The sequence below is a fragment of the Monodelphis domestica genome, chromosome 4 (genome assembly GCF_027887165.1).
Source record: "Monodelphis domestica isolate mMonDom1 chromosome 4, mMonDom1.pri, whole genome shotgun sequence".
Taxonomy (NCBI): Eukaryota; Metazoa; Chordata; class Mammalia; order Didelphimorphia; family Didelphidae; genus Monodelphis; species Monodelphis domestica.
Window position 1 is genome coordinate 383,943,703 of NC_077230.1, and position 12,072 is coordinate 383,955,774.

The 12,072-nt window shown below is 47.1% G+C and overlaps 1 protein-coding gene across 1 annotated transcript; it reads left to right on the plus strand.

Annotated features, from left to right (window-relative positions):
• The first annotated feature begins 1,746 nt into the window (after positions 1–1,746).
• On the plus strand, positions 1,747–3,639 carry ID3 (inhibitor of DNA binding 3). Its single transcript, XM_001362085.5, has 3 exons — positions 1,747–2,148; positions 2,644–2,716; positions 3,065–3,639. The coding sequence occupies exons 1-2, from the start codon at positions 1,849–1,851 to the stop codon at positions 2,698–2,700; spliced, it is 357 nt and encodes a 118-aa protein (XP_001362122.1). The 5' UTR covers positions 1,747–1,848; the 3' UTR covers positions 2,701–2,716; positions 3,065–3,639.
• The last annotated feature ends 8,433 nt before the right edge of the window (positions 3,640–12,072 follow it).

Below are 12,072 nucleotides of genomic sequence, written 5' to 3' on the forward strand. Positions count from 1 at the left end.
TTTAATTCCATTCTATTCCATTAAATTTAATAAAGATAAATTAAGCACCTACTATGTAAAGATAAACGGCTGGCTCCTTGGGGAGCTGCTTTTTAGGGGGGGGATGGAGGAGATGACAGGAATATCCAGATACATAAATGCAAAGGTTATACAAAGTAAGATTCTTCACTTGCTAAATTGCTACCCAATTGAAATGTTACCTCTTCCTTCCCGAATGTCAGCTGTCCCTTTTCCATCCTTGGTACCTGACTAATGTTTTTATATTGTAACATTGTGCGCTGTAGCTATCATTTTGTGCTTTGTTCTCTCCGTGAAAGGGAACTTTGGATTCAGTTCAAGAAGCATTTGTTTTAGCCCCTCTGTTACAGAGAAGCAGCTTGGTCTGGAGGTGAGATGTCTGGCCTGGGAATGGGGAAGACTCTGACAAATACTAATCTGTGTGACTGGATAAATCATTTAGCCTTTCACTGTTGCAGTGCAACTCTCTAAGACTAAGTAAGTAACAGAGATTTAGTCGTTCTTCTTGGGGGAGGGAGTTTCCAAGCTTGGTGTTTTCCCTCCAAATTGATGATAGGGTGTCTAGCCTCAGGTGGGGATGGAGGGGAATTGTGCAAAGAACATCACCTCTCCAGGGCTTCTGTACACTGTAGACATGCAGCAAATATCTATTAACTAGACGTTTTTGTTGTTAGTGAACTTAATTTTACCAATGGAGAAACTGACAGGGAAAGTGACATATCTAATTTGGGACAAGGCAGAACTAGAACCCAAGTCTCTTGACTCCAGTCTAGCAAAAGACAGTGAGGATTTATGGTCAAAGGATTCAGATTCAGATCTCGGTCCAGTTACTTTACTACCTATGGGACTCTGGGAGATCACTTAATCTTTGGGCCTCAGTTTCCTTTAAAAAAAAAAAAGGTGGACTAAATGACTTCTGAGGTCTCCCAAGTTCGAGTTTTTCTTCTCTTTCCTTGAGGAGTCTCCAAGTCCCCATCTCTTGGAGGTTTTTTAGTGCGATTTTTAGCCCGCCACAAAAAACGCACCCCTTTTTTTCACAGTCCCCCCACTCCACGCCCCTTCCCTCTCAGTGGCCAAATTAAGTCTGTTTTCTCCATTGTAACCTCAGCTCACCGCCATTCATTTTTTTTCCCTCTGGTCACAAGATAATTCCTGACGCCAGAAAGTCTGGAGGTCAGATGAACAACAAATTGAGGAACAAGGCGGCACTAATTCCTTACAAGATTCCCTTGAAAATCTTTTGCCTTTTTTTAAAAAAAAGTTTCCTCCTCGCTGTTTGGGAATTTATGACCTCCGACGGGCCTCCGTCCGAACCGAGGTTGAGGGTGGGGGCTGGGTGGGAGGAACCAGCCTCTCGGTCCCAACAGTTTCTCCCGTGGCCTGGGAAGGAACCTAGAGAAAGGGGCATTTTCCATGTAAATTATTGTAATTGAGTTTTTAAAGACCCAGGGGCCCGCCTCCCTCATTCTCGGAATTCGCCACTACACCGCATTCGGTGTCAGGCCAAGCCGAGCAAACCTGTTTTGCAATTAAACAGCTTGTAAAGGCTCCATCCAACTTTTCCCCCTAGACCATTCGTTGAGACGGAGACCGAGCCTGGGGCGGAGTCTATTTGCATAAATGGGTGGGGCAAAGAGAAGGATTTCCTAATAAGAGCGTATAGCGGGCGGGTACGGGGCGTGGCTTGCCCGGTGGGCGTGGTCCAGGTCCAGGCCCCCTATAAGAGCAAGCAGCTGCAGGCTGGAGCGCAGCGTGTTGTCTTCTGACACAAAATATCCACGGGTTCTTCTCCGCTAGTTTCTTTTTTTCTTTACTCCAAGTCCCCCAAGCATGAAGGCGCTGAGTCCAGCCCGTGGCTGCTACGAAGCAGTGTGCTGTCTATCAGAACGCAGCCTCGCTATCGCGCGTGGCCGTGGGAAGAGCCCAGCAGCTGAGGAGCCGCTGAGCCTGCTCTATGATATGAATGACTGCTATTCGCGCCTCCGGGAGCTGGTCCCGGGTGTCCCGCGGGGCACGGAGCTCAGCCAGGTGGAGATCCTGCAGCGTGTCATAGACTACATCCTGGACCTGCAGGTGGTGTTGGCCGAACCCGCCCCGGGGGCCCCCGACGGGCCGCATCTCGGCATCCAGGTGGGTGCTAGTCGGGGACCGCACCGGACGAGAAAGGGTGGAGGCTGATCCGCTTCAGGGAAGCCGGAGGGTTGAGAGCCAGCGCTGGGGAGGAAACAGGGATGAGGACTGAAACCCGGAGAGGGCTTTGGAACAGGCGCTGTCAGGGACTTGGCTCCCTCACCCTGCCCCCGAGAGCGAGGAGGGACCCCGAACCGCAACAGCGAGGCAGGGGTGGGGATGAGTTTGAGTGACCCTTAGGTGGCGAGGGGGACTCGGGTTGTGGTCTGGGAGGAATGGGGGGCTGGAACCTGGAATGGGGTGCGGTGAAGACCCTAAGTTGGGCGCGTGATGCGTCGTGAAGTGAGAGGGGAAGGAAGTAACCACTGGACCTCCGGGCAGAAGCCGGGCGGGCAGCTGACTTTCTTTGGTGGAATCTGACACGGGGAGAAAGACCCCACTCGACGGGCTAGCGGAGAGGCAAGCTCAACTCTACTCTCTCTCTCTCTTCTCCAGACAGCCGATCTGACGTCTGAACTCTACCCAAAAGATGAGAGGAGTCTCTGCCACTGACCCCGGTCACCCCTAGGTGAGCAACCCCCCGCCGCCCCCTTCGTCTAAAACTTGGCTACTCTGGACTCCTGCCATGAGAATGTTCTCTCAGTTAGAAAAATTGAGGGGCCGAAGCAGCTAACACTTCCCGGCTTCTAATGGCCCCCCGCCCCAGTTCTCACCCCCTGGGTCAGGCTTCTCCTGGCAGCCAGCAAACGGAGATGGGGGGGGGGGGAGCGGAATACTCTAGGCACAGATTTCTTATCAGCTGGAGGGAACAAAGTTTCCTCCCTGGCGCCGACCAGTCTGCAGACCTGCCCCTGCCTGTGATCCGGGAGGAAACTGACCCGTCCCTGTATGTCTCCCTCCCCCTCCCCCCTCCCAGTTCTGTATGCAGGTGTTGTGATCCCGCTAGGACCCCGAGGATCAGGCTTTGACCAGAGCCCCAGGAATGGCCGGGTCCACACTGGCTCCAGCATCTGTTTTTACCACTGTCTCCGCCTCGCCGGGTTTAAGACCGAAAGGAACTCTCGGCGGAGCCCCCCGTGCCCGGGAGCGAGGAGAACGGAACGGTGGGGCCTCCGTAGAAGAAAGAGAAGGCAATTTTCCTCTCCGTTTCCCCCAAGTTTAAAAGAATTGGTTTGTTCTGCGGGGTTTTTGGTCGTGTTTTGTTTTGTTGAGGAGGCGGTTCTTGTGATTTCTCCTCCCCACCCCCACCCCTAACCCGTTCTGTTGAGGCAGCTGGAGACCTTCGATTGTGGTGTCCCCGGAGGGGGGAGCCGTCCGGAAAGATGCGCTGGCCCCCTCCCCCGGACCTCACTGTGATTATGAGCTCTATAATAGAGTATGTATAGCGTGTACCTTTGTGCAGGAAGGTGACTTTCTGTAAGCGAGCATGGACTTTATAAACTTTTTATAAAAGTGAAAACTTTTTGCATAATAAAGGTGGTGTTTTTTAAACCGCAGTGTGCGCCTCTGTTCCCTTCGCTCCTCCTCCCGGCCCCAAACCGCTTCCAAACCGCCTTTGTGGAGGGGCTCCGAGGCCTCCCCAGGTCACTGGAGGACTCCCGGCGCAGCTCCTCCCCGGGGGGTGCTGGGCAAAGGACAAAAACTCCGGCCTTGGCCGGCCCGGGGGGTGGACCCGCATTGTTAGGCAAAAGGCCTTTTATACACCCCGAGAGCCTTTCCCAGGAGTCCTCGGAACCGGCAGCATTCAGGGTAGGAACCTGAAGAGTTCTTGGAGGGAATCTGCCGGGCCTCTCCGTTAGTACACCAGAAACTGGCCCGGAGAGCTGCGGAGGTCCGGAGGTAATCTGTGTTAAGGTCGAGCAGACCTGGCATCAAAGCCCCGGGCTCCACTTCTCTGCTGTCTCTCCCTTTTTTTGTACTGTGTTGTCCGAAGAGAACTTCTGGGGGGAGGTGACTCAGTGGATGGAGAGCCAGGCCTACAGAGGGGCTTAAATCTGGGCTCTGACACTTCCCAGCTGGGTGACCCTGGACAAGTCACTTACCCCCATGGCCTAGCCCTGACCACTCTTCTGCCTTGGAACCAATATACAGTATTGATTCTAAGGCAGAAGGTAAGGGTTTTAAAAAATGTAAATATTATTATTATCAATTCAGTGTCTAAAATTCTAAGGTAGAATGACTAGGTGGCTGGGTAGATAGAGCACCAGGCAAGGAGACAGGAGGTCCTGGGTTCAAATTTGGCCTCAGACACTTCCTAGCTGGGTGACCCTGGGCAAGTCACTTCACCCCAAATATTCTAGCCCTTTACTGCTCTAGGACCTTGGAACCAATATCTATTATTGATTCTAAGATGGAAGCTGTGCTCGCTCATTGTGTGTGTTTCATTCTATCACTTTCTTTTGATAAGTGGAGGCCACTAGAATCTATTTCTGAATGAGTGTGAATAGTTTAGGGACTTGGATGGAAACAAAAAAGTTGTTTGATGGCCTGGCTAGAATGTCTTTGGAGAGGGAAAGCTTATCACAGATAAGAAAAAGAGCCTAAAATTGCCTCACTCCCAGACCAATTGTTTCCCCTCCTGTCATAAATAGCTAAGGGACCCGGATGGAAACAAGCTTCAGTGGAGCTCCAGCTTGTTCACCAGCCCTCTAGTCCTTCGTTCCAGATTCTAGGAAAATTGATCTTTATTTCCACTTGAGGCCGAGTATTTGAAAAGTGACGAGAGGCTTCACAATCTTCTAGTCTGTAAAAGGAGATTTTCGTATCCCTCCCAGCTTTCACCTTCTGTATTAATATTATAGATGGAAAGAGGTTTTGCATGATAATACATGTACAATCCAGACTGCATTGCTTGGCAGCTCCAGGAGTGGGGAGGGAAGACGGAAGGGAGACAATTGGAATCCTATAACTTTGGAAAACCTATGTGGAAATTTGTTATTAAAATATATATTAATATTATAGGATGAGAGATTTAGAGATAGAAGGGTCTTTAGCCATCATCCAGTTTTTTCAATAATGGATGAAAATCTGAGTCCCAGAGAGAGCAAGTGCTTGAACTTTCACAGGTCAAATTGGAAACCAAAGTCCTCTGACTTGAGCAGGTTTTGTTAATATAACATGCTACATTTTAACATCACTTCAGGGTTTCTCCTAGTGTTCTAAAGTCCCTCTTGGCTCTGACATTCAATGTTTTCAGGTTCTCTCTAGTTCTCATATTCCATGTTCTAAAGTCTTTCTTAGCTTTGACAGAGCGCTGAGGTTCCTTTTAGCATTCTCTGTTCTAAGGTCTCTCCCAGCTCTGACATTCCCTGTTCTAAGCTCTCTCCCAGCTCTGACATTCCCTGTTCTAAGGTCTCTCCCCATTCTGACATTCTCTGTTCTAAGGTCTCTTCCAGCTCTGACATTCTCTGTTCTAAGGTCTCTCCCAGCTCTGACATTCTCTGTTCTAAGGTCTCTCCCAGCTCTGATATTCTCTGTTCTAAGGTCTCTCCCTGTTCTGACATTCTCTGTTCTAAGGTCTCTCCCAGCTCTGACATTCCCTGTTCTAAGGTCTCTCCCTGTTCTGACATTCTCTGTTCTAAGGTCTCTCCCTGTTCTGACATTCTCTGTTCTAAGGTCTCTCCCCGTTCTGACATTCTCTGTTCTAAGGTCTCTCCCAGCTCTGACATTCTCTGTTCTAAGGTCTCTCCCAGCTCTGACATTCTCTGTTCTAAGGTCTCTCCCAGCTCTGACATTCTCTGTTCTAAGGTCTCTCCCAGCTCTGACATTCTCTGTTCTAAGGTCTCTCCCAGCTCTGACATTCTCTGTTCTAAGGTCTCTCCCAGCTCTGACATTCTCTGTTCTCAGGTCTCTCCCAGCTCTGACATTCTCTGTTCTCAGGTCTCTCCCAGCTCTGACATTCCCTGTTCTAAGCTCTCTTCCAGCTCTGACATTCCATATTCTAAGGTCTTTCTCAGTTCTGACAGTTCTAAGGTTCTCTTGACGTTCAGTGTTCTAAGGTTCCTTCCCAGTTCTGGCATTCAGGATTCTCCTAACAACATTAATTGAGGTTTTAAATGTGAGACACTTGGTGCAAAAGAAAGGAACAAAGTTTAAAAAAAATAGTGACATCCCCTAGTGATCTTCAGGTGAGGATGACATTATGCTGATTGGATAGATTAATGAAAAACTATTAGACCTTCAGATGCTTCTATGGTCCATTCCAGCTCCCCAGCCCCATTTGGTCCAAAGTAAACCAGTCGACACAAAGAAAAGAAGAGAGACATCACTGGGTGGTTGGGCAGCTTCCTAAAAGAAGCTTAGAAACAGGGGCCTCTAGTGGCTCAGGGTGTCTCCTCTTCAAACAGTACAACCAGCATCCTCCTAAAGAAGAGGCAAAGAATATTCTTCCCCATATAACAGGCAAGGCAGAGGAAAACCGAAATGTCCCTAACCCTAACGTCACAGAGATAATAGCCGAACTGTAACGAGAGCCCTGGACTCTATCGGGTGCCTGCTGTCGAAGCTACCATCATTCAAGGAACATTTTTTCAGGTTATATATAATATGTGCTTAATAATGAAATATGTGTAAAGCACTTTGCAAACTTTAGAGTGCTCTAAAATGGATGGCTCTTCTGTGCCAGGCACTGCGAATACCAAGACAAAAATGAAAGGAAACAATCTCTCTCTTTAGGAGAGTATCTTTCTATCACTGCAAATAAGGTGTGCCTATAGAAGTAAATCATCTCAGGGGGAAGGAAGCACTGGCAGCTGGGGCAATCAGAATGGCTATATTTATGTAGCCTTTATATATCTATGTATAAAGCCTTTCTGATTGCCCCAGCTGCCAGTGCCTCCTTCCCCCTGAGATGATTTACTTCTGTGTGGCATTCAAGCTGAACCCTGAAGGAAACTAAGGCTTCTAAGAGGCAGAGATGATAAGGAAGGCACACTAGGCATGAACTGCAGCACAGTGTGTGCAAAGGCACAGAGATGGGAAAAGAAAGGTAAATACCGAGAACAGCAAGTGAGTCCGTACACGTGGAAGGTTTAAATGAGGGAAATCGTGTGTAGAACATTGTTAGGCTCTGAGGAACAGATAAAGTTTAAACAAAATCCAGTCCCTGTCACTGGAACTTTAATTCTTGGGGAGAAGGAGGAGGAGAACTCAGCTACAAACAGATGACTGTAATGCAGTATATCATGTCATAGAACTCTTCTCCATAAAGAGATCTCCTGCACATCACCGAGACACTTGGTGCAAGAGGAAGGTACCCTTATTTTTTTAATTGAGATTCCCAATGATCTTCAGGTGTTCATTTCAGGATGACATTGTGCTGATGAGATAGAGTAATAAAAAAGAAAAGAAAAAAGAAATAAATAAAAAGGAAAAAATACTCAAAAGCCAACCTGTGGCAAAATACAGGGCAAGTCCCTATTCTCTCTACCCTGATACCTTCCCAGTTTGAACTTGTTATTAAATTCATCTTTAGTTAAATAAACGCAGTCAGATAATCTTTATAAGGGTGAGGGGTCCCTGAAGGGAGTAAGGGGTTTTTAGGGCAGAAGGTTCTCTGTAACCTCAAGTACCCTGAATCTTGAGGTACCCATCCACACCTCTCCCACCTTTCACCCTGGTACACTATCTCTAAGAAGAGTATTTTCTTACAACAGTCACGTAGAAAAGATCATCTCAGAGGAGGCAGCTGGGTAGCTCAGTGGATTGAGAGCTAGTCCTGGGTTCAAATGTGACCTCAGATACTTCCTGGCTGGGTGACCCTGGACAAGTCACTTGACCCCCATTGCCTAGCCCTTACTACTCTTCTGCCTTGGAGCCAATACACAGTATTCCAAGATGGAGGGTAAGGGTTAAAAAAAAAGATGTAGGGTACTTCATAAACCTTAAAGTTTTATATATGTATATAAAGTATAGTATATAGTCTATATGCACACATACACGAAATGATAAATATAATATAGTATGTATATGTGTGATATATATGGATATGTAGTGTCCATATACTTATGTGTGGTATGGTATTATAGATATGTTATATTTTATATATAGATACTATAAATATTATATATTACATATAATAACATGTATGTGTGAGATATATGTATATACACCTATATGTATGATATGGAGTTATATATTATAGTGTATATGTGTGTAATATATATGGATACATAGTGCCCATGTACTCACATATGTATGGTATGGTATTCTATATATAACATATTATATATAGATAACATATAATAGTATTTGTGTGTTCTATAAGTATATAGTATATATATATATACATACCTATGTATGGTATAAAATTATATATATATATATAATAGAGTATATGTGTGTGTGATATATGGATATATAGAGTCCATATGCTTACATATATGATATAATATTTATATGTTATATTAAATAGATATCACATTTTATATTTTGGTTTTATAGGTTTTAATATTTTATATAGTTTTAACATTATATATAATAGTATATCCATGTGATATAGATGTATATATGTGATATATATACAGTATTTATATACATATTCATGAATGATATAGACTTCTATATACTACAGTATGTGATATATATTGTGGCATATACATACTATATATAATAGAGTAGATGTGTGCGATATATATAATGTGTATATGCATACATATGTAGGGATATGTATACACATATGCAAATACACAATATAATGGAGGCAGCTGGATGACTCAGTAGATAGGGCCTTCAGAGGAATCTGGAGTCAGAAAGACCAGAGTTCAAATCCAGCCTCAGAAGGGGCCAGTGGAGCTCCTGGGGTCTAATACCTCCATTCTTTAGATGAAATGAAGCCCTTTGCCCTGACTCTACATCCCTTGCTCTGTGTGGGGTTCTGCTGTCTCCTGGGCCTCCCAGGCCCTGGCCAGGAGCTGTGCTCCATGGGAGCTTGGCCTAGATCAGTGATGGTGAACCTATGGAACAAATGCCAAAGATGACACACAGCACTGTCTCTGTGGACTTGTGACTGCCATCTCTCCCTCTCCCCCTAGATTGTTACTAGAAAGGCAGAAGTACTCAAGTGGAGCTGCTCCTCTCCCCTTCTCCCATGACCCTCTGCCCAGCAGCCAATGAGAATGCACAGGGGGTGGGGAAGGGGGTGGCTCATAGGTGACAGAGCTAGAGGGGAGCAGAGTGCTCAGGCCACTCCCCTCCCCCTCTCTACACTTGCTGAGGACATTCCTCACTTCCCCTGCCCCTCCCCCAGCAGCCTCCCTCCCCTGTGTGAGGTAAAGATGGGGGGGGGCAGAGGGCACCTGGTCACTTAGTTGGAGGGGAGAGGCATGGCCCTTGGTCTGGGTGGGGTGGGGTGGGGCCTAGCATTCCATCTCTAAAAGGTTCACCGTCACTGGCCTAGACCCTCAACCCAGGACAACCGGGAGGGGGAGCTCCAGCAAAAGGTGGGAGGGGGTTATGTGAGTCAAAGTGGTGTTACCTGGGCCTGCTGCCTGTCTGTGTGGTAGGGCCACAAGCTTTGGAACTTCATGGATTTGCCTCATCGTTTGATGCCACATTGAGGAAAAGAAAAGAACTGGGCTCCCTCCCCTCCCGTGGAAGCCAGAGCCAGGTTGCAATTGGGTGAGGTTATAGGGAAAGGGGAAGGGGCCCAAAGCAAGCTGGGCAGCTTTGCTGCATGATGCCTGCTAGAGCTGGGGGTGGGGGTGGGGGTGGGGGAGGGCAGCCCCCTGACTTCTCTTGGCTCAGGGCCTCGGGGTGGGGGGTACTCTCCAGGTGGGGCCTCCAGGGGGGCCTCAAATTTGTGTTTATAATATGACATCATCGGTGTTTGGCTCCTGGCACGAATTACTATGATATTTAATAACAAACAGACATCAAATCATCCCCTTCTCCCCTTTAGCCCTGATGAGGTTTGCTGCAGGTCAGGCAGCTGGGTTCCAAGGGTCTCTTCCCATCCTGACCACCCCCTTCATCTTCTTACAAGGACCAACTCAGGTACTGCCTCCTCTGAGAAGCTTTCCAGGATCCCCCCTTCCCTTTCCTCAGTTGAAGATGATCTTGTTGGGGTCGATAAATGACTTGAGAGCCAGGCGTAGAGATGAGACAAGAGGTTCTGGGGTTCAAATCTGGCCTCAGACACTTCCTACCTGTGTGACCCCAAGAAAGTCACTTAACCCCCACTGCCTAGTCCTTACCACTTTTCTGCCTTGGAATAATCCCCAGTATGGATTCTAAGATGGAAGGTGTTTTTAAAAAAAAAGAAAATGACCTTATCCTCAGATTCTCTTAGCGTACATTGCCCGTCACAATCTACCCTTTATCACCCAAATTTACCCCTCTCACCTCTGATCCATTCCCTCCCCCTGCTCAAGAAGCTCCAGGGGCTCCCACTTGCCTCTAAAATGAAATACAAATGCCTCTGTTTGGCATTCAAGGTCCCTGTGCCATTTGGCTCAGGGATACATTTTTTCTGGCCTTCTCGTAGCTCAGGGTCCATCCTGGCCAATCGGGCCGGCTCTCTCTCCCTATTCAGCTCAGAATGTTCCAACTACTCTCTTCCTGGCTTTGTCCAGAGAGTCAGGCACCCCCCTACCGCACTCTTCTTCCCAGGCTCAGTCCAGGAATCCCTGGCTACGTCTTTCCCAATGGCCTATTTGGCAAGGCCCCCCTCCACCATTACTTTACATATATTTTGTATGGATTTACTTACCTGGGGACATGTTCATCCTACCCCCAGACCTCCCTTCCAGTAGAGCATAAGCTTCTAAAAAGCAGGAACTCTTGGGCATCTGGGTGGTTAGAGTGCCAGGCTTAGAGTTAGGATGGATCGGGTTCGAATCTTGCCTGGGCAAGTCCCTTAACTCCTTTTGCCCCCAAACCAAAAATAAATAAATAATTAAAGAGCAGGCACTGTTCCTAGAGCTTAGCATAGTGTCTGGCACCAAAAGGAACTTGATAAATCCTTGCTGAATGAATGAACTTGGAGGCAACTCAGTGGCAATTTTGTTCAACCTAGATCTGAAAAATAGTCCCCACTATAATAACACTGACAAAGGCTCCTTCTGCCTTCATGAAGATCTCTATCAGTTAATAAATACTTATCAAGGGCCTACTCTGCACCTGTCCTAAGCACTGAGGGCTTCAAGACAGGCAAAAGGAAAAAAAAAAAGATAACCCCTGCCTTAGAGGAGCCACTATGTACAAATAAGCTATGGAGAGGGTGAGCAGGAAATAATCAATAGAAGGAAGACATCGGGATTAAGAGAAATGAAGAACGGCTTCCTTGGGAAGGAAGGATTTTAGCGGAGACTTGACGGAAGCCAGGGATGGCTGGAAGTGGGGGATGAGGAGGGAGAACATTCCAGGACCAGGACAAATATCCTTGTTGTTAGTGGAACAAGCAATGAGGCCAATGCGGCTGGGTCCAAGTGAGTTTTTGAAGGTGTGTGAGATAGAAGAGGACTGGAAAGGTTGTAGGGGAAGGGACTAGGTTAGGAAGGACTTGGCATGCTAAACTGAGGGTTTACTATTTGATCCTGGAGGGGACTGAGAGCCATTGGCATTTATTGAGTAGAGGGTAAGCCTGAGTTTCAAGAAAACCACTTGAATGGTTGGGTGGTGGATGAACTAAAATGGAGGGGAACTTGTGGTGGGCAGACCCACTGGTGAGTTACTCCAATATTCCAGAGATGAGGAACTGGGGGGGTCTACACCAGAATGGTGGCAGTATCCAAGGAGAGAAGGGGCCATATTCCAGAAATGTTACAAGGTAAAAAAAGGAAGTGCTCTATTTCCTAAGGCAGCCCAAACCTTTCATGGAGCATGTTCATAGCTTAGACAGATTTTCCTAATATTAACAAAACTCAGATCGGCAGGTTGTATTTATATGACCTTAGATCCAGAAGGGGCCTTAGAGAGGTCTTTCTT